The 24,114-nt window shown below is 39.8% G+C and overlaps 1 protein-coding gene across 3 annotated transcripts in view; it reads right to left on the bottom strand.

Annotated features, from left to right (window-relative positions):
- Nucleotides 1-24,114, bottom strand: part of LOC126106302 (gastrula zinc finger protein XlCGF57.1-like) — a 105,577-nt gene that overhangs the window by 65,341 nt on the left and 16,122 nt on the right. For all 3 annotated transcript variants that reach the window (XM_049912522.1, XM_049912521.1, XM_049912520.1), the window contains exons 3-4: nucleotides 14,146-14,250; nucleotides 9,680-9,798 (exon numbers count right to left, since the gene is read on the bottom strand). In XM_049912522.1, the coding sequence (XP_049768479.1) occupies nucleotides 9,680-9,798; nucleotides 14,146-14,250 (224 nt within the window). The remainder of the gene's footprint in view (nucleotides 1-9,679; nucleotides 9,799-14,145; nucleotides 14,251-24,114) is intronic.

Genomic DNA, 24,114 nt, shown 5'->3' with positions numbered 1-24,114 from the left:
CTTTTCTCAATTTTCAGATATTCAGACAACATAATAACACTCATTGTGTTGCCTTCAACAGCTTTACACACTGCAGTTTTTCTGTTCCTCCAGGTCATTAATTTAAACCACCGCAAAATTATGTCCATAAAATACTCAGTTGATGCAGCAGAACCTTAAAGTATCTGTTGTTCTAACGCATACTGAAAGAATATAGGAATTTAAAAGTGTTTAAACAGGACCAACTTTCATTTTACTGTAATGGTCTAGTACACTTCCTTGTAGGTTTCAAAAAATGTTCAGTTTTTCTCTTTGTCAAAATCACACAGCTATATAACAAGCTTAATGGAGACAGGTGCAAGCAGCAAATTGTTGTCTTCAATGACTTATTTGAGAAGGATGATGTGGTCGGAAATTGTCAAATGGTTTCTCCAGTTTTTCAGAATAACAACTATATCGGGCATGAAATACAGTTTCTTAACAGCATCTTTGTGATTCATCTAAAATTGATCAGTTGTAAAATAAAGCTAAAAAACGAAAATTGATATTGAAAGTAATATGATACCGAATTTACAGTTCTTACACAACTGTTTTACGAATTAAGTAAACTTAAGAAAGCAGCAGTATTAAGTAGGAAAAACTTGCTTCTGATCAGGATCAATCTCGCAAGCATTACATTAGCAGCCCAGCATATTGCCTATTACACTACGAACGACACTGTGTTTCTGTGGAGTATTTACTTACATCAGAATGATCCTCACAGAAATAAACACACATAGTGACCACTATCTCATTTGGATCTCTACGAGCAAGCTGCAGCAACACTTTACACATATTCTCATTACTTGTAACACTCAAAAACACTCTTTCAGGAGTTTTTATAGATATGTTTGTAAATGTGGTACTACACATGATTTGTTACCACATTTTCCAAAATGTAAATTCCAAAAATCAAATATCACTGTGAATGAGCTTTACGACAGTTGGAGCAGCTTGCTAGTCAGTGATATCACAGGCATCACAAGACTAAAATGGTGCATTCTAGCGGGCTTTCAAATTCTTTAATTTCATTTCCATTTCTCTTTATTTCCTTTTTTTTTAAAAAAAAATGAAAAATTCTGGCATTGATGAGGAAAAATAGAATATTATAAGCACAAAATGACAGAATTCACCACTTAAAATGATTACCAGGAATCAATCAAATGCCCTACTGCATAAGAAAAGTCAATAAGCAAACAGTGCTACCACTTTTCAACTTAATTTAATCCATCAGGTTCTACAGGACCATAGCTGATAGCTGGCCACAGATGAGCGGATTTCTGTGACAGGCCAGAACCGCAGGCCAGTTCCGCAGGTACCTCTTGCAGATCTGCAGCCTGCCAATCTGAGGCCCGTCATATTCCACTACCGTGTAGACCTCCCCCATCAAATATAGCCCCATGCCCATAGGCCGGGTCCCTTTGTATGTGGCACAAATCAGCAGATTTACATGATTTATCTGCAAATCCAGGATGTGGTGCAAGCACAGCAATCCAGAGCAATGGTACCCATGCAATAGTTGGTAGGGAGAGGCCTAGACTTTAGGGTACGGTATACTTTTAATATTTTGGAAGACATATGGCATGTTGTAAGTAGCCATAAAATATTTTCAGAGCTGACCTCATTAATAATCTGTGTAACACTGACTTTTAAATCATTTCATTGGAATGAAAACATCTGAATACACTTTTTTTTTTCTTGTCTGGGAGTCTGGAGGAAGGACCTGATGCAACTACCCTGTTCAGTGTTTCCAGTGGGTCATTACTGTGCGGTAACACTTGTATACGGCAACAGAGTTACATAAGGAAGAGTTTATTTTATTATTGGTAATTAAACAGTGATTTAGCTCACATAATATAACTTTATTTTCTCACTTTTTAATTGAACTATTAACAACTGTGATTTTGTTCATACATGTTTAGCTTGGAAACAAGGATGGCTGTTCTTTACACGGGAAGAAAGTGCGCACCACGCCCTCTTGTGTTATGCGAAATGGCGCGTCTGCTTGGGGGTTAAGAATGAACCAGTATAATTTTGACACACTTTTCAGTGAGTGCTTTTAATTTTTGTTAGCACTCATTAGTTGACATATAGCACCAAAAGCAGCTAATTGTACTTTATTGGTATTTTTTTATTTTTAGAAGTGATGAGCCCCATGTTGATACTGTAATGCATGTAAGTATTTTACCAGAACAAAGACTGCCCAAACACTTAGATATTCAGCTATGAGGATTTTAAATTAAAAACAAGGATCACATCGTTCACGAGACCTTGAAGGATAAATACATGAAGGTAAGTGTATAGACATAGTAAAATTTAGAAAGCAAAGTGCATATTTATTAAACAGTGAACATACATATAACAATATAAGTAAAGGCAAACAATAAATTTTCAAAGAGGAAAGTACTGTTTATATTTAGCGCAGCTATCACTAAGGTCCAGTGTGGGCTGTAAATATCATACAGCAGCAAAACTTGGTAGATAATCTAACACAATAATGTGGAACTGATTAACGCTGAAAAAAAATTAGTCCCAGTTTTGGCCACCAGATGCAAATCTGGTGCCGTCAATGCAAGAAAAATGTCTCGGAATGTTCCTTTATGTAATGGTTTACAATTTTTTCAATATGAGCACCGGAGACCTTGCAGAATCCTGTCATTTGTAAAAGGACATTATCAACAGTTGGTCACAGCAGTTCCGATGGACTCTGAGCAATGTGTTTCTGTATACTGGTCGTCAGATCTGGTACAAATCAAATATGTCCCCGGTGAACATTTTCTTTAAGTTATCACCAGAGCCAAAAGTCACATGGATTTAGATCAGGTGATCTTGCACACCATGCCTCTGGAAAACTTCTGGATATTGCACGTTTGTGGAAGGTTGCATCAAGCAGATCTTTCACTGGGTGAGCAACATGGGGAGCTGACTCATTTTGTATGAAAACAGAGGTTTCCACTCAGTTGCACTCTTCCAAAGCAGGAATCACTTAGTGTATAAGGAGGTCTCAATCACATGCAGCCATCGAGGTACATCTGACAGGCCCTCTGACTGTATTCTCTTAAAAGAAGAGTGGAATAAGAATAAATGTGTTTGTGAATCCACATCACACTGTCACACATGGTGAGTGCAATGGCTCTTCCTGCACAACGCGTGGTTTAACAGTACTCCAAATTTGTCAGTTCTGTGTATTCACTGCACCCTGTGGTGTAAAATGAGCCTTGTCACTCCACAGAATACTTCCTGGCCACATGTCATCATCTTTGATCTGTTCCAGAAACCAAAGACCAGGTTCAGAATGTTGCTGTGATTCGTGAGATTTCAGCTGCTGCACTGTCTGGATGTTGTATGGGTATCAATGTAAAATAGGCCACAAAACTGTGGGATGGACAATTCTCATGAGACTGCATGAGCACTAGCACTACCTGGGGCACGTGCTGCACGGTCAGTTACAGCAACAGCAAACTCATCAATAACTTCCACTGGGATATGACACCTTCCCCTTCCAGGTGCCACACCAAGCTCCCCCCGTGTTCTTGAATTTCATTATAAACTTCTTTAAATGACTTAATGACATTGGGTCTCTACTCAGACCTTTCAATTGGCAATACTCTCTCAATGCAGCACTGTAATTGCTGCTGTTCACACAGAACAGTTTCATTAACAGCACACAGCCTGTATTCTTGATAGCTGTACTGTTCACTCACATTACGGCTTGTTAAATGACAGCAGGGATGTTGTACGGTCATACAAACACTGCACAGTGACAGATATGCATGCAATCAATGACCTCACTGTTTGGTCCCCTCCTCCAAATCACCCAAAACCCAATAGATATGCACCTGGTGGCCAAAATTTGAACGTTTTTTCTTTTTCCCCAGTATAAATCAGTTCCGCATTAATGCATTAGCATATCTACCAAGCTTCACTACCATGCAATAATTACAACCCACACTGGACCTCTGTGATTAGTTGCACATTAATTATAACCACCCAGTATTAACCAAATTCTGCATGAATGTAGAAGAATTTTAAAATAACTAATGTTGTACCAATTTTAACATAACAAAATGACAAAAGGAGAACAACAATTTTGGTAATGGAATAATATTTTTCACTGCTGCCCAAAACTTGAGTCACTATATATTGACAAAGAAGTTGACTAATCAGTGTGGGATGATCCATAAGATGCACTGAGTGAGTTGTGCATATTTGGGATGCAAGGAAACTTAAAACTTTTTCACGGCTGATCTTTCATATAGATCTGAGTTGTCTGTGAGTTGATTCCTGATTCCATTTTACACAATTTTGCTGAAACGTAGTTTCCTAGAACATTGCAGTCATCCGTGCTCGATGACAGAGCCGCAGCGCATGCTCTCATGAATGCGGCGAAGTCTGTCTCTATCACTTCAGTTCGCTTCTTCTTCATTTGTTGTGCTTTGAAAAACTGGAAAACAAAATAATAGATCTGCACAAGTCTACAGAACATACTTATGGACACATTTCTTGTTTCACTGCCTCATATAAAAAATGAACGGTGTGCTGGCGTAAACTGGTGCCAGCACACCAGGCGGCAAAGGGGTTGCGAGAAGATCGATTTTAGGCACTGGAGCAAGTGAGTCTGTCAGGAGAGAGGCCAACAACAGACTCGCAAACAACGCACTGTCAATGCCCTCTCGGCCACTAGTATTTAGATCGTCACAGTGGACCAGAGGACCCAGCCAGTCATCCAGTGAGTCAACGAGTCAAGACATCAGTCGCAGCCCAGAGGGAGCCGCAGTTGCAGTTAGCTCAGAGTCAGTCAGCACCTAGCGACTAGACAAGTGTATACAGTGGAATTGTACTTCACCATCAGTGAAGCTAATGTGGGCTATTATGGAAGACCTTGTACCACAGCACAAAGAAGCTTAAGTTACACAGCTCTTTGTTTGTGTAAATAAGAAACTCTATTAACACATGCAAGCAGTTTGTGTTACAGAAAAGGATAGCAGCCAACCAAATAGCATCCTCTCCTTTCTTCCCATGGTACAAGCCTACAGTGGTGGTGGGGGGGGGGGGGGGAAACGGAAAAAAGATGAACATAATTTCATGAAGAAATGGCAGGTGATAAATTGTGGAGGATTCACTGATAGGAAACACATAAGAATTGTGAAAGCAAGAAACAGTGAAGTAATGTACTACAATTATAAGAAGTTTCATAATATTGTTCTGATGGCTATTATTAGTGCTGACTATTAGTTTATATTTGTCGACATGAGAAAAATGGAAAGAATATCATATGGAAATGTCACTGAAGCTATGACATTTTATGAATGCTTAACAATCAGGAGCATTAAATTTTCCAAACAACAACGAGACAGATAAAGGAACTTTCCATTTTTAGGAGATATGGCATTTGCTTTGCATATCAATGTTTTGAAACCATATGCTCAGTGCAACATCATGGAAGATGTATTTTCAACTACAGCTTATCACTTGTGCGAAATGCAGAAAATGATTTTGGGCCACTGGTGTCTAGGTTTTGTACACAAGCATTAGCACTGAACCTCAAAAGATTAAATATGTTGTTATGGCAGTGTGCACTTTGAAGAACTTTTTGATGTGTTTGAGCACTGCACACTGCAACCCTCAGGTTCTTGACTGACAAGATACAGTCACTCATTGAGTAGAGTTTTGTTTGAGGAGGGCTGACAATGAAAATGAATATTTAGCACCACTGCAGTCCTGCACCATAGCTCAATTACGTGCTTCAGATGCTATAAAAAAATTGAGAGCAGTACCTGCTTTTTTACAATAACAAAGGAAAAGTGCCTTGGCAGGATGAAATGATAAATGAAAGAAAAGTTTAACTTTGCACTTTCCTATGTGTTAATTATTAAAAAGTACCGTAATGTCTGTAGTTTAAGGAGGTTGAAGATGTAAAGTAAGTTTGTAGGCATGATGTAGTATTTCAGAAATAAACTGACTCTAATGAAATACTCACTACCTGTTCATGTTTTTCTGTCTTGTTCTGTGTCCTACTTCCTTCATTTCCACTATCTGCAATTGGCTCATTATCATCAACATCAAAGTTCTCTTCGTTTCTTTCCACACTGCAGTCAGAATTGTCAGCACTCCCCTGAGAACTTCCAAGCTTTGATAAGCTTGGAAGAGAGTGTTCCTGGTATTTTGTAAAATGCAATAACTCATAATACCTGTAAGATAAATGATGTAAGATATGCATAATACTGTACAATAATCAATGTAGTATAAGAAACTCTATTGGCACTCACCACAGTGACGATTTTTACAGTTCGTCTTCCCCTTTCCTACTTCTTTCAGAGGCCTCAAAGTATGTGGATCTCAAATTCTGTATCTTCGTTTTTATTACAGCTTGGTCCTCATTTGGAATATCTACTAAAAGTTTGTCAAGAATCTCTTTGTATGCCCTATTTTTTATATTTTTTAGTGTTATGTTCAGGGGTCATTTTCCATGAATAAGGCCTTTCACGGTACAATTCAATAAGTTTTTCTATGTGGTCATTGGCCCACTCCTTCACCATAATTGCAGACGTACTAAAAAGAAAAGGAAAGGAAAGGCACTGTAATAAAATGGAGCAAATAAATAATGAGACACTCGCGTGCTGGAAGAGCGATGGAAATCGGTGTGTGGGCAGAAACCAGCTTGGCAGAGTCCCCAGAGCATTGTGGTCCGTCGCAGGGTCCGCACACGTGTGGACCTGCTACAAGGCTGTACCACCAGTCCTGAGAACTGCAGGTATGGTATTAAGGTCAGGCCTCCACTAACACACAGGCAGGGACTGCAAGTATCCAAGAATCCGACTGAAACATCCGTGGCCAGTCAGGGCAAATTCACTCATGCATGGCCAGCTCATATGAGCTATCAAGGAACAGTGCATTACAGAAAGCAAACAAAAACATTTAAAATCCGAGAAGATGACAGTAAAAATAAAGTATGTTACCTACAGAATACAGTCAAATTTTCAGTTTCTGTTGGAAGTCTATTAAAAATGAAACCTGAAAAATAATGCACAACTTTTTTCGAAAATATTTAACTGTCTATCAACAGTTTCTGTTGGAAGTCTATTAAAAATGAAACCTGAATAATAATGCACAACTTTTTCGAAAATATTTAACTGTCTATCAACTGTTTTGTTTTGTTCTTCCAGATGCAATAAAGACGAAATTATGTAAATAGAGGATGCAGCAGAAAAATGGGCTGTTTTAATTAATCTCTAAAAGTCGAATGATAGTATTGACAACAATGAATGTTTGTCGTACATTTCAGGTAGATATGCCAATTGCTGAGATGGAGCACTGGAGCAGGCATGAATGACCTGTGGCTGTGAATGCCTTTTACAAAAACAGTGACAGTGCTGCCGCTGGTAGACAGGAATGCTATCTTTATTTCAACCTTCCACGGAATGAATCTGTATTGACACATGCAATAAGCTTAAGAGTGAAAACTTTGAAGCAACAGAAAGTGCACTTAACATGAAATCGCCAGGAAGGTCCAGAAGTTGTCGCTCACAGGAACGAATAGAGGAGCTGCAAAATGTTGTAACCAATAGTCCAAAGCCCTTTATGAGAGAAACTGCAGCAGTAGTGGGAACGTCCAGTCCAGGGCGTATATGCGAACAAGGAAAAAAAAAATTCACCGATTTTACCCGGATTTCCTGGTTACAAATACACTTTCTCCTGAGTGAAAATACACTTTTTCCGTGTTAAGTGACTGTATACTTTTCCTCGGAACTGTAAAACGTATCAATCCTTTGAATGTTTATGGTTTTATTCACTGGCGTAGAATTTCCCGGCACTTTAGAAAATGAAACTCAGGGGAAAAAGAACACGTTTTGGAAAGATTTTTGTTGTGCAGCAACATGTACTCTGCATATTTTCGTATTATGAAAGTATAAAGTCAAATTCCACCAAACACCACATGTTACTTTTGGAGCATTGAAATCAAGGTTGCAATGCGCTTTTGTAAGCCAGTCATAGCTTATGTCACGTGATCTCGCCACCCGACGACAGCGGATATTCCAATCATAAGACACGTGATGTAGTCAGCCAATATCAACATCACTGTTAAGTAGCGCGAACATACAAAGACGAAAAGTTAATGGCTTAAATTAATATACATCGTGAAAAGCAATGCTTTCACATATAATATTATTCTCGAAGATTAATAAGCTGCAAGAGAAGCTAAGCTTTCACATGTAATGTTGATCTTTTTAGCGCGTGCTACTCTTTAAGATATATCACACAAATGTGCCAATAAAATTTTTAATGACATAAATGTCTGATCTTCTGTGCTCGAAATTCTTCTAAATGACTCGTCATCAAAGAGTTGACTTTTAAATGAGAGTCAAATTCTCTGTCATTTAAGAAATTCATCGTACATTCTCGCACATAGTTCATCTTGTGTAAAAGGAAATTTACTCTGAATGTAATGCTTTTCAAACCAGCATTCACAATATTTTCCCTGCTAGAAATAGGTTCGTTCCAGCAGTTGCCATAGAGCACCAGATAACAGGTGTCACCACACTTGCGCAGTTACGATGGAATATCCTTTGTTATAGTTTCGGTTCTTACCAGTCAAAATTACAAAAATTTAACTGAAAACTGAAACAATGAATAACTCCCGAATTCTAAAAAAATCCCAGGTTTTTCCCGTTTTTTTCCCGGATGAAAAAATTAACAGGTTTTTCCCAGACCTCACGGTTTTCCCGGATCATATACACCCTGCAGTCAGTGTGCACAAAATTTTATGAATGATTTCAAGTTGCAACCGTACAAGGTACAGGTTGTGGAACAGTTAAATGAAAGTGAGTATGAGATCATGAAAAGTGGATGACTATCTGTTGTCTAAAATTAGAGACAATGAAGGCTTCTTAAATTTAACTTCAGTGTTTATGTCAACAAACAAAACTACCATCAGGCCTACTGGTGCAAGGATAATCCTCACGAACTCTGTCAACACCCCTTACACAGCCAGAAGGTTGTAACGTGGTGCACTATCCCTTCAGTGGGCACAACTGGTCCTTTGTTTTTGTGGAGGAAACTGGACGAGCAATAACAGTCACAGTCACATCTCAGTGGTATGTGCCAAGCTTGACACATTCCTTGCACATGAACTTGAACAGTTTCCTGCAAACGAACATTAGCTTCAGCCAGATGGTGCTACCTCTCACTGTGCTAAAATTTCAATGGCGGTGGTGCGCGGAGTGTTTAATAACCACATCATTTCGAGGAATGGGGACATTTTGTGGCCACTCAGACCTCCTGACTTACTCGTCTGTGACGACTATTTTGGGGGTTCCCAAAACACGGGGTATAAGCTTGATGTCTGCAAATGATTGCGGAATCGCAAGACCCATTAGTGTAGAAATCTGGAATATTCCTCTACATATTTTCGAACATGCCACGAATAATTTCTATCGCAGAATGTCTGAGTGTCAATGGAATAACTGTGGCAACCTACAAAACATCATTTTCAAATATGAACGGTGCATGAAATGGTAGTACACAAGGATTTCGTTATTGTCACTGAAGATGTTTTACAATATATTCCTCAGGCTGCTTCACTAAATCTAAATTGGTCTGCTTTTTGCCACATCCTCTAGCTAATCTTAAGATCTGCATTTGTAAGTAAGACACAACTTACGTTTCTACTTGCACTAGGGGTTCCATCACATTGTGAGGGAACTCTTGATCATCTTTCATGCCACCGTCCTGTAGGTGATCATCAATGTTTTCAACATCAACTTCTTCATCCTCAGGATCCTAAAACAATAATAATAATAATGTCAATGCTGTGATGGCAACAAAAATTACATGGCAGAATACACACAGTTCCTTTTCAAATCCGCATTTACAAAGTAGAACATGGCAAACTTCTTACCATCAGATACACACAAGTTTAAAAAAAAACATACAATATTTCCAGATTGAAATTTTCACTCTGCTGCGGAATTTGCGCTGATATGAAGCTTTCTGGCACATTAAAACTGAGTGCTGGACTGAGACTTGAGCTCAGAACCTTTGCCTTTCACAGGCAAGATCCCACCAACTGAGCTATCCAAGCACGACTCGCAACACTTCCTCACAGCTTTACTTCTGCCGGCACCCCATCTTCTACCATCCAGGCTGTGGCTAAAACTTTCCTCCAGGACTGCTGGTCCCACAAGCTTCACAGGGAAACTTCTGTGAAGGTTGGAAGATGAGGCACTGGCAGAAGTAAATCTGTGAGGATGGATTGTGAGTCATGCTTGTTTAACACAACAGTGAGCACTGGCACGTGAAAGATAAAGTTCATGAGGTTGAGCCTCGGCCCAACATATAGTTTCAATCTGCCAGGCAGCTAACATATAAAATGTTTTCATTTAATGCCCTTCGGCTGTATCCATACAGCCAGTCCCAACATGCATTATCTTAGAGTAATATTGAAAAAACACACACACACACACACACACACACACACACACACACACACACAAAATTATGCTGAAACTTCCTGAAAAGTTAAAATTTTTTGACAGACCAGGACTTACGCCACTTGACTTTCGAGGCAATGCTCTTACTTAGTTTATGCTTGCACAGATCATTTGCACAAAGATACAGATGCACTGAGCTGACAAAAGTCTTGAGATACTTTCTAAAATCATGTTGGGCCTCCTTTCGCTCGGCACAGAGCAGGAACTTGATGTGGCATGGACTCAAGAAGTCGTTGGATGTCTCCCGCAGAAATATTGAGCCATGCTACCTCTATAGCTGTCCATAACTGTGAAGGTGTTGCCAGTGCCAGATTTTGTGCACTAATTGGCCTCACGGCACACTGTCATCCATAAAAATTAAATACTGTCAGGAAACATAAAATCCATGAATGGCTGCAAATGGTTTTCAAGTAGCTGAACACAACCATTTCCAGCCAGAGGACCCTGTCCATTCCATGTGCACACAGCCCACATCATTATAGTCATGACCAGCTGGCATACTGTCTTGTTGGAAACTCGGTTCCATGGCTTCCTCAAATCTGTGTCATACTCAAACCCTACCATAAGCTCTTACCAACTGAAATCGGGATTCATCTGACCGGGTCATCCAGGGCCCAACCAACATGGTGACGAGCCAATGAGAGGTGCTGAAGGCGATGTTGTGCTGTTCGCAAATTCACTCACATGGATTGTCTGCTGCCATAACACATTAACGCCAAATTTCGCTGTACGTTCATTGTATGTCCCACATTGATTTCTGCACTTACTTCACACAGTGTTGGTTGTCTGTTAGCACTGACAACTCTACGCAAACGCCACTGACCTCTATTATTAACTGAAGGCCATTGGCCACTGCGTTGCCTGTGGTGAGAGGTAATGCCTGAAATTTGGTATTCACAGCACACTCTCGACACTGGATCTCAAAATATTGAATTCCCTAATGATTTCCGAAATGTAATGTCTGAAGTGCCTAGCTCCAACTACTATTCCATGTTCAGAGTCTGTTAATTACCATAGTGTGACGATAATTATGTCAGAAACCTTTTCACGTGAAACATCTGAGTACAAATAACAGCTCTGAAAATGTCCTGCCCCTTTACACCTCGTGTATGCGGTTACTATTTCCATCTGTATATGAGCGTATCACTCTCCCTTGACTTTTGTCACCTCAACTTACCATCTTAATAAAAAGATACAAAATGAAAAAGTCAAGTACTTCATAAATGCAGTCACATTATTACAGCAGGTTTAGATGACAAAAACTTATATTTTGTGTACAATCATTGGCCGTATAGTACCAGTATGTACTATTTAAGAAATATGCTTTCATAGCGTTTTTAAATATCTGGATTTTATTATAGTTTTGTGTGTCATTTGTCACTCCTCAGTTGCAAAATTAATCATTAGTATCATCTTAGTATAAAAAACTGCCTCCGTGAGTAAGTAAAAAGTAAAAGGCTGTATGTTTGGTTTCCATGCAGATTTCGCTTCTTTTATTTTTCAAACAACTTCAGTGAAAATTCAGTGTATTTCTTTTCACACAAGTGCCACAATGGAGCAGTTTTATTTTTCTATCTGGTTCAGGATGTCCTATTCTTGACATTTGTGGAAATATGACTGCCATGTCTCACAAAGCTTTTACATGGTATGTATCGAAAATGTTTCACAAATATAATTTGGGTTTTAATCAGTGTGTCTTAAAACATGAAGCAAGGGAAAATCCAGGATCAACTAACAATACGACAAATTAGAATAGACTGCTATTCACCACACAGAGGTGGCACTGAGCGGCAGATGGGCACATTTAAACGCACACTCAAAAGTAGACTCAGCTATCGGACACTGAGACACAGTGAATAGCAACCTCTTGTACTTCATATTTTTGTTTTTCAACAGCTGTATTTACTCTGCATGTTTATTAGAGCAAATACACATGTTATGAAAAGTAAGTGACCAGATCTGAGCAACAGTTTGGCACACAGTGTGGAGTTTGTTACACAACAGTTTTAAGGAGTAATGCCGTCTTTGGTGTTATGACATACTGATATTGTACTATAACTCATTGTTGGCTTCTGGAATCTTTGAAGCTGAGTGTCTCTTTTCTCTGGTGGGGGCAACTTAACGTCAAAAATGACCGAGCGCTACTGGTCAGTCAGTGTGCAGAGTGTCATCATTTAGGTTACGTAGAGAGCAGCTGGAACACCATCAGCACAAACAGTATGAAGCATTTGCTAAAGAGTGAGTTGAAAGTGTTACATCAGCATGTTTGTGTAATTCCGTACATTCACAGAAAGGCGTGCAGAATTTTTACTGAAAACTGTGAATAAAATGGTGTTGCAATTGATGATTAGAGATTTCATTACTGGAATATACTGCAATTTAAACTGGATATGGAAAAGATCAGTGATTACCTGTTTAATTAATACAGAAATGAAACAAAGCATGGTCACTTCAGTATGAATGCTGAAATAAGCTTAAGGCTAACAGAAGAGTGGATGAAGTTTGGAACTGTTAGGGAGTGTGTTACATGCCACAGGAACAATAAAACAAAGTAATACAGATTTGTACTGTTGTTATTTTAAAGCACCATTTTCCATTTCATAATTGAGAAAGAAACCTTTGCGAAGTATAAAATCATGTTTGTGTTAGGCACATGGTCAATTTATTTAATAATGAAGTTTGTTCTCTCTGTAGAGCTCCCATATCCGAATCAAACAAACAAAAAAATAACTAAGATGGAACTTTACACAACGAGCAGCTCTATACCGACTGCATGAAGCACAGTTTAAATTGCACAGAGCAAAGCCTCACTAACTTGCTTCTGGGCAAATAAGATGTATGCATGCCTTTGTGCCCACAAGTGTATCAGAAATGTTAAAGTGAAATGAAACTGTGAAAACAAATGGCGTATTTTATGTCACTAATCCAGAGACAAACAGTATTTTCATTATCTGTGTCCACTTTCTCACCCCTTCAGCACCTGTGCATCTTCCTCTTCTTCATGCCTATTTCTCCACGCATATTTCAACATTGTGTGTTCAGATTACTAACTTAGATGCAATTCTATTTTGTACAAAAAGGTTCTGCAACTCGTTCAGAAACTCAAAAATATACCATAACGTATTCACATGGATAAAAATCACAGAAATGACGTGCAGTTTATTCTAGTTTTAACTCAATGTCTCAAGTATGCTCCAGCAGTTACTGTTTAATCGACTGGTAAACGTACACAACTCTTCTACCCCAACTACCCAAAACTTTAGGTTTAAAAATTACATCCACAGCTTTTCATCTTATGTCCTGTATCTTGTCACCTTTGAAACATCTTACAGATACTAGATATTATATATGATCTTTATTCATTACTGCTGTTACTCGCTCAGTCATTAAAATTGACCACTATTGCCCTTATATAATGTCTGCTAATGAAAAATTTTCGAATATTACTAGCACACGTTTCCACTTCATTTATTTTTTATACGCATTCTCAGAGGTTATTATTAAAAACAGATGTCTCATGTGGGTGTGTGTACTGTGTCGGATGCCGAGTTGCCTGTACATTTCACTTGATTTGAGTAACAATCTAATGTAAATGCATCAAAATATATGGCTGGCAGGCAAAGGAATCATTACATACCTTCACTACCAGTTCCTCAGTAACCAAATCTTCTTCTTTGATGTAGATACAATTTGGAGGAACATACTCCTGCTCACAGCTACTACTGAAAAGTGCCAGGAACTCCTATTGAAAACAGAAATGGCTCAGTTAGTAAATGTATACTGGACATGGCATCACTTATTTACAAACATTGTGCAACTTTGTAAGAGTGCAAAGGCTCACAGTAGTAACATTGCACGCCATCAGCTATCACCACCCAGCACGGAAGTGCACTGTTTTACAAACATTGGTGCATCATGGAAGAATGACATCAGACACTGATGACTTGCCCGTGAGCGGAGCCACTTATGCAAGGTCTTCAGCAACTATAGCTATAATGTTCATCAAATAAATGAAGTGATTTTAAGCAAAAATCACAATAAGCCAGGACACAATTAATGACGTTAACTGTCAGTGGACAATTCGGACATGTCCAATATAAAAGACACAATTTTGATCCCACAGCCATTATGAATCAACTGAGACACAAAGGAATTAATAATATTAGCTGCCAGTGGACACTGATTTAAATCAAAGAGGAAATTTGAAAATATGTGTCAGACCAGGATTCAAGGCCGGGTCTCCCGCTTACTAGATAGCCGCGCTGACCACTGCGCTATCCGGACACAGTGGTCATTGCAACTCCACATACTATGCTAGCACACTTCCTGCCTCACCCAAATTTTCAACTTATCCACACACTACTGATGTAGTGCCCCTTCACCATTATCCACAGTACTCGTGGCATTTTTCCAATTCCTGTAAGAGTGCAATAAGACCACCGATGAAGAGCAGGAGAAAAAACTTGCTTTCTTGCTGTTCTGTGGCTCCTGTTGGACAGGATACGCCACCTGCTAAAAAGCCACAAGATCAGGTCAATCTTCAGGCTTCCGACAAAAATCCACCAGTTACTGAGGCCAGTTAAAGATGAAGCAGGTCTCAGAACACCTTGGATCTACAAGATACTTTGTGAATGTAGCTAATCTTACGTCGGACAAACAGTACGCACTGTGGAGCAACGCAGGAAGAAGCACGAGAGGTTTTATCTCCTATGGTACCCAGAGAAATGGTCTTTAGTTGAGCATGGTTTAGAAAACGGACACCGGATAAAATATGACGACGCCTACATTGTGGCTCACACTAACGGCTCCTGGGATTGTGTAATTAAGGAAGCCATATACATAAATATCACTAACATGACCCTGCCACTGCAACTCAGCAAGGCACGGGATCCAGTGATCGTGCAGTTGAAATGGGCACATCGAGTGCCATATTTGGCGATGCCGCAAGCACCAGTGAGGTCACAGCTGGCAACTAGTGTATATGAGGAGTGTATCAGCAGTCCACTGGTGATTGTATCATTTCACAATAGCCAATAAGTGCTTGGCCGAAAGCTCATGTAATTTTAATTCCTTATTGTGGTTGGAAATCTGAGAATTTTTTATTCATTGTGGGAGTCCACTTATTAACCTACAGACTCTGTTGCATGTATATTATACATTACTAGGATGACACAATGGACTACATATTACTGCATTTAAAAGTGTTCATACAGCAATCAAGTTTGCTTTGTGCAGATGTGTATACAACTGCTCATGGCCAGTCATTCAACATGGACACAAGCAAAGACTCACAAAGATAGTGCCTATTTTACCAGTTGAAAGAAAGGATTTGTCCTAGTTTAACGAATTATCATTGCCTTAAATGATATAGAGAAACCATGCAAAACCTAAGTAAGTATGATTGAAATGGGAAATAAATCTCTGCTCCTCCTAAGACAGGGGTATTCTAAACACTAAGATATAGACAATGAAGATGAGAATACTCCTATCTCTATCAGAGAGAACACTGATAAAGATACACAAATAGTAATTAGAAAGCATGACAAAATCTCTAGTTTTTAGAAAACTAGAAAGTTTCTTCATCACAATCAATATAGGAAACTGAAAACAGCAAAAGTAATAGAAGTACGGGATGGGTGAAAGGTACTATGACAGACCTTGGTTTCAAAGGCAGCAATGTACTTTGCACATTGGGTAACTTCTTTGTCTGAGCGAAAAGGTAATCATTTCAAAAAGAGAAAGTTTGAAGTAAAATGTGTTGCTTTGAGTCTGAAGACTGGTTTCATGTAGCTCTTCATGCTAGTCCATCCTGTGCAAGTATCTTCATCCCTGCATAACTACTGCATCTTACATCTAATTAAACCTGTTTACATAAGCCAAACCTAGGCCCCCTCCTACAATTTTTATCTCTCACATGTCCCTCCATTGGCATGTTAATTATTTCTTGATGCCTCGGGCGAAGTTCTATCACCTGATCGCTATCTATCAGTTAAGCTGTGTTATAAATTTCTTTTCTCTGATTCAGTAACACCTCATTAGTTACATCTGATCTACCAATCAGATTTCAAAAGCTTATATTCTATTCTTGTCTGCACTGTTTAAAATCTACCAGCTGTACCGGTATGAAATGACGGTCTTTTTGTGAAAATGAAACACTAATTTCGAATTGAAATATAAAAACATTTTATTCAAAGTACTGACCATTGCTTTCTATACATTTTGACCACCCTCTTGGCAATTTGTGGACACCACGCCAATAGAAATGTTTGTCTTTTGAAGCAAAGGAATCAGACACCCAATTTTCGACTTCTTTGTTGGAATCGAATTGTTCCTCAGCCAAAGCATGTTCCACTGATGAAAACAAATGGTAGTCGGAAGGGGCCAAGTCTGGTGAACATGGTGGGTGGGATAGCAGCTCCCAGCCAAGTGTATTGATTGTATCCTGAACCAGTTTAGCTTTGTGTGCTCATGCATTGTCATGTAAAAAAATTACTTTGCCATGTCTTCTGGTCCATTCTGGTCTTTTTTCGATCAATGCATAGTTCAAATTGATCATTTGTTGTCTGTAGCGATTAGTATTCACAGTTTCACCGGGTTTTAGATGCTCATGATACACCACACTTTCCTGATCCCACCAAACACAGAGCATTGTCTTCTTGCCAAATCAATCTGGTTTTGCAGTCGATGTTGATGGTTGTCCCGGATTAACCCATGATTTTTCCCATTTAGGATTCTTAGAATAAATCCATTTTTCATCGCCAGTAACAATTCGATACAAAATTGATTTTCTTTCATGTCTTTGAAGCAAAATTTGACAAATGGTTTTTCGGTTTTACATCTGTTTTTCATTCAATTAATGTGGCACCCATTTTCCACACTTTTGGATCTTTCCCATAGCTTTCAAGCGATCAGAAATTGTTTGTTGTGCAACATTTGGCATTGCTGCCATTTACTTCTGAATCAAAGTATCATCTTCATCCAATATTGCTTGCAATTCAGCATCTTCGAACTTTTTTGGTGGTCTTCCACGTTCTTCATTTCTTACATCAAAATCATTATTTCTGAACCGTTGAAACTATCTTTTGCATGTTGCTTCTGACAGAGCATTATCACCATATGCCTCGACAAGCATTCAATGCGACTCTGCAGCACTTTCTTTCAAATGAAAACAAAAAAAATAATGCTTTCTGCAAATCAGCACTTTCTGGTACAAAATTCAACATTGTTAACATGACGAAAACATATGATGTTGTTTGTTCCATGACTTGATGTATACTAAATATCTTTGACAGATGACATACCAACCAAACCAAAAAGAAAATTACGGCTCGTTCACAACAAATGTTCCCTATCGCCACATTTGTATGTTAACACCTGGTATAATTTGTTTCTTCAGCTTCTATCATTATTGTGAATAAATTCTTGTCTGCATTGTTTATAATCTATAATTCATTTCTTCAGCTTCTATCATCATTGTAGAGAAAGTTGAGACTCATATGTCTCAAGGAAAATTTAATTATATAAGATTTATAGATCATCTATGTTTCACTTCTGTACATCTGCATCTGCATCAATACCCTACAACTTCACCTTACAGTGTTTGGCAGAGGATATTTCTAAAACCACTAACTCCCATGTTCCACTTGTGAATGGTGTGATGAAAGAATGATTGTCGGGAAGCCTCTGCATCGGCTCCAATTTCTCAAAATTTCTCATCGCAGCCATTCCGTGCGATGTATGTGGGAGGAACCAATCTGTTGTCTGTGTCATAGCGGCCCCTTATTAGTTAGAGGATCCGCACAGCAGACAAGCAAGGTGGGCTGCCAACTTCCCTTCAAGAGCTCAGATCAAAACATCGCCAGTGAATGTAAACATCAACAGACTTTCAGCATAAGCACAGCATTTGTGAAAAGCCACGTGACAGAGATCCACCAATTGGAACTAGTGTGACTAAGTTTAGCACTCTGCAGAATCGATGTTATAAGCAAGCCAGCGGAGTCAGATTGGCAGTGTGTACCTACAACTAGGAAAGTTCTGGCCAATACCTATGTTAGCTCTAGCCCAGCAGACACTCGCCGTTGTCTTTCTGTAGAAAGCTGTATCTTGTTGGGCATAATGCTATTTTGTAGTTGTGTATTGTAGTATTTTGGTTATTATTTCTTTTCATTGTCTTGTACTCTTACCTCGCTTTTGCCACCATAAGAATTATTGTATTTTTTGTTGTTCTTGAGCTTGGAAATTAGTGCACGCCAAGAACGAGTTTTAGTTAAATAAAGTGTCTTCAAACTTGATTGTTAGTTCTTTCTGGCCGACCGCAGGACACTACCGTTATCGGCGACGAAGATAAAACTTTCATTTTCAGTCGAAATGGCTTTCTTAGAGGAATTTCTTCAGTCCTTGACGGAAACTCTACAGCAGATTCAGGCAGCACTCACAAGGTCGTAACGTCGCCCTCACTCCCCAGCGTTGCAAGATGTCGCTCAGAGAGCTGATTCCATTGTGGGTAAATTGAACACTTTTCACATGGCTCCACCAAACAAAGTCGGGCTTTTCTTTTAGCAACAGTCAGTCCGAAGGTGTATTGTATAATTCAACAATTGAACCCTGAGCAGTCACCTCGAGATCTCTCATTTTTATCCATATTAAGGGCTGCCTTTTTGAGTACTTTGATGCACAAATACATGTCACCTCCGCCCGTCAGACTTTATTTTCTTGTCAAAAGTCCCCCAGGTCAGACATATCAGGCATGGATTGCGATGCTCCAGGGTCTCTCCCACGATTGAAAATTCCGGTGTGCCAACATTGCCTGCAAGCAGTCTTATGCCTCTTGGTTGATTCGTAATATGGTGGTGTTTCACGCACCAGATGAGGGTCTTTGGGCTGATATTTTGAATTTACAGGATCTGTCTCTCGACACCTGTCTGCCAATAATTTGTGCATTTGAACAGTCTCACCGGCTACAACACCACATCTTGATACGGCTGTTTTTGCAGCTCACCAGATGGCTAGCGCCGAGTGGGAGTCTCATCCCTCCATTGGTAGAACACGTGACAAAGTCTTTCGCACATTTTCCTTCATGTCCGGACTGTTTCCGGAATCACCAACGGCGAGCAAAGTGCACAGCTTGCAGCTGAACAGGCCATATCACCATTGTGTGTCAGGCTTTGCAGAAACATTGTGTAGATGCCACACTTCCTGCAGACGCATAGGTTAGTCCCGAATCATCACCGCAGGACCTGGAAGCCTCACATTCCATTGGTGAACAAGTATTCTCCATCATTTCCCTGTCGGGAGCCCCGTTTTCTCCTTACCTTGGAGGTCTTGTATATCCCTGTGGTCTTCCAAACTGACACGACATATTCCGTTTCTATTGTGCATGGTGCCACATAACAACGCTTGGATTCGCCAGCTTTGTCTCCATACACTTGCGCCTTGCATAGTTTCAGCAATCACCATATATCAGCCGACAGTGTTTTTCATCACAATCTCCTACAATGGTCGATCCTTCACCGCTGAGTTTTTGGTGGTTGGCTCCCCCAGCACTACTAACCTTCTGGGTGTGGACGTTTTTGGTAATCTGAGTTTGTCAGTGCAGGAAGACGTACAGGCGGTTTTGACCCATTCCTTGGATACCATTCTCAACCCGTTGCTCAGCAACTATGAACCATTGTTCTCATCCTCCATACCAAGAGTGAAGGGTTTCACCGCACATGTTCAGCTTCTTCCCTCTGCTATCCCTTGTTTTTTTAGGTCCACGTGGTCCCCTTTGCGCTCCGAGACAGGATCCAAGTGGAGCTCCACCACTTACAAGACTAAGGCATTCTTTCTCCCATCACGCACAGTCACTGGGCGACACCTATCATATTAGTCGAGAAGCCGAACGGTACTTTATGCATCTGTGGCGATTTTAAGGTCACGGTAAATTCTCAGTCTGCCATCAATGCCTATCGTATCCCGTCAGTGGATGACAATCACATGTGTTGCATGCTCAACCATTTTCGCCAAAACTGATTTGTGCGATGCTTATTTGCAGCTGCCATTGGACGAGGAATTGAAGCAGATCATAGTCATCAACACACGGTGTGGCCTTTTCTGGTACAACCTCCTCCCATTTGGCACTGCCATTTTCCAGCGTTATTTGGAAAACCTCACAAGTCAGGTGCTCGGTGCGGCAAATTATCTGGACGATGTCATCGTTGGTGGATCATCCACGGTGGACCCTGCGGACAAGCTGGATAGGCTGTTTCAGGTTTTTTCCAAGCCTAACCTGCATTGCTGGAAAGAAAAGTATGACTTTTTTGCACGCAAGGTCAGTTATCTCGGGTTCACGATTGATGCCTGTGGCCAACACACCTCTAAGGAGTATGTCAAGGTGATTCAAAACCTGCCTCCTCCCACCAATGGGAAGCAACTGCAATCCGTCCTACGTCAAATTAACTATCATCAGTATTTTACACCCTACCCCACCAAGATTTTTGCGTCCCTGATTGGGTTGTTGTGCAAGGGTGTGAATTGGGTTTGGGATGCGGTGTGTGAGCAGGTCTCAAGTCGGCTCTCTCCTGAGCTCCTTGTCTGTCCGCTTACGACCCTTCCCTGCCCCTCATTGTCGCTGCCAATGCATCAGAATATGGCCTGGGTGCGGTCCTCTTCCAAGTGGCAAATGGCACTGAGAGGCTGGCGGCTTTCACATCCAAAAAAACTGACTGACATGCAAACCAAATATAGTCAAATTGAAAAGGAAGCTTTGGCACTGGTTTTTGCCCTAACAAAATTCTACGATTTTGTGTATAGTCATCATTTCACTCTGCATACCAACCACAAACCTTTGGTTTCTTTGTTTCACCCAGGTGCCGCAGTGCCCACCAGCATAGTGTACTGCCTCCAGCATTGGGCACTCGTCCTGGCAACGTTCGACTTTGATATTGTCTATTGCACCTCTGAAAGGCACCCAAATGTCGATTTCCTTTCCCAGCTGCCTGCCAGAGCGGATCGTGAGTTTGACACCTCCACCTTGGTTTGTTTCCATGTGGAACCAGATGTGGACACAGCTCTGGACGCACTTCCATTTGATGCCGATGCTGTGCCTTTGTAACGTCTGCAATTCAGAAGTCCAGCATTTTTGGGATCACTGGCACAGTCTCTTTTTCCGCAGTCGCTTCTTCGTTTTGCATAGTGATTCAGACATTCCCTGGGTGGTCATACACCACATGCATTGCACCGCCGTGTCTTTATTATATGTGGTCACTCCATTTAAGGTTGCTCTGGATAGTTATTCCCAGATATTTTATGGTGTCTACTGTTTCCAGAAATTTGTCATCAGTAGTGTAATAGTAAAGCAATGGATTTCTGTTCCCATGTAGGTGCAGTACATTCCATTTACTGATGTTCAAGGTTCAACTGTCAGTACCTGCACCATTCATCACTCCTCTGTAGGTGATTCTGCAAAGTGATACACTATCTTCCGGCATTGCTACTTTCTTATAGACAACAGCATCATCTGCAAACTGTCTTACAGAGCTACCGATGCTTTCTACTAGATTATTTACAAACAACGTAAACAGTAACGCACCTATCAAGATCCTATTGTATTCACAAAAAGACTTCCTAGCATTTAAATTTATATTCAAAGTTATCAAATTCCTTTTTTACAGAAAAACTTTCCTTGCTATTATCAGTCTGCATTTTACACCTTCTATATTTTAAAACCATTTCAGCTTTTCTAGCTGAAATTTATTTTATGTGAATATTTTACTGGCAGAAGCTGACTTCGAGAAAGGACAGTTTGGGTTCCATAGAAATATAGGGACCATGTAAGGTAACAGTGACCCTATGAATATTACCTTAGAAGATGTAATGAAGAAAGACTAACTTATGTTTATAGCATCTGCATATTTATAGCTGCAAATTTTGGAGAACATAGTGATTAAATACATGGAGTGAAAGATTATCCACTGCCTGTAGAAAAACTAGACTGCAATTATAAGAGTTGTAGGACACAGAAGGGAAGCAGCAGTTGAGAAGGGAGTCAGACAGGGTTCTACCCTATCGCTTATGTTAGTCAATCTTCACACCAAGCAATCTGTAAGGGGAACCAAAGAAAACTTAGGAGAAAGAACTAAAGTTCAGCAAAAAGAAATACTACTTTGATGTTTGCCGATGACACTGTCATTAAGTCAGACAAGGCAAATGACATGGAAGAGCAGTTAAATGGAATGGATATTGTCTTGAAAAGAAAAACAAAACAAACGAAACTAGGAAAAAGGAGATACTGAAAGTATTCAATGAATTTTACTATGTGGGCAGCTAAGTACCTGATAATGGCTGGAGCAGAGAGGATTTGAAATACAGACTGGCAAATAGCAACAAAACTGTTTCTGAAACAGAGAAATTTACAAACACTGAAAATAAATTTAAATGTTAGGGAGTCTTTTCTGAAGGCATTTATCTTTGTACGTAAGAGTGGAAGACCAAGAACGAAATGGTCAGATTAAAAAGGGTGTAAGACAAGGATGTAGTCTTTTGCCCCTTCTGTTCAATCTATACAAAATAGATGAAGTTAAGAAATTTTGCTACCTAGTCAGCAAAATAACCAATGACGGACAGAGCAAGCAGAACATTAAAAACAGACTAGTACTGGCAAAAAGAGCATTCCTGGACAAGAGAAGTCTACTAGTATCAAACAAAGGCCTTAATTTAAGGAAGAAATTTCTGAGAATGTACTTTTGGAACACAGCATTGTATGATAGTGAAACATGGACTATTGGAAAAATGGAACAGAAGAGAACTGAAGCATTTGAGATGTGGTCCTACAGAGGAATGTTGAAAATCAGCTGGACTGATGAACAAGGGAATGATGTGATTGTCCACAGAATTGGCAAGGAAAGGAATATATGGGAAACACTGACAAGAAGAAGAGACAGGATTGTAGGTCATCTTTTGAGACATCACGGAATAACTCTGAGATGCAGAGGTAGGCACGGAAGATGAATTCATGGTGGGCTATGTCAAACCAGTCAGAAGATATACGTACATAAATAGCTGGGGAGTATAATTAATAAAGTGGAACATATGAAGATGACCTAAAAAACAGACTGAGTTCAGGGAGGGCAACATCATAAACTGAACGCTCACTTGTGGTCTGCAAAAATTGGATTAAAAGCAGTACTTAATACATATAAAGCCACTATTGAGTCAATTATCATTTGTAGTTTGGGATGTTGGACAATTATAGAGGAGAAGCACAAGAAGACTGAAGCTGTAGAAACGAATTTTGTAAGACAAGCATAGATGATCCCTCATTTGGATTGTAAAACTAATGAAGGTGTACAGGAAGTCAAATAATGGCAACTCCACATTGGGATAATGTAAGGAAAAGAAAAACTTCTACTTATCATAAAAATTACATGTTAAGTTGCATGCAGGCACAATTAAAAGAGATTTACATATTAACTTTCGGCCCCAGCGTTCAACAGAAAAAGAAAGAGAAAAACACACACACACACACACACACACAAAGCAAGCACTCCTCATGCACACATGACTGCCATTTCTCTGACAGCTTGGTCCAGAATGCAGTTATCACATGGAATACGAGCAACAGTCTGGA

Source organism: Schistocerca cancellata, chromosome 10 (assembly GCF_023864275.1).
Source record: "Schistocerca cancellata isolate TAMUIC-IGC-003103 chromosome 10, iqSchCanc2.1, whole genome shotgun sequence".
NCBI lineage: Eukaryota > Metazoa > Arthropoda > Insecta > Orthoptera > Acrididae > Schistocerca > Schistocerca cancellata.
This window is presented reverse-complemented; position numbering and strand designations above follow the sequence as displayed.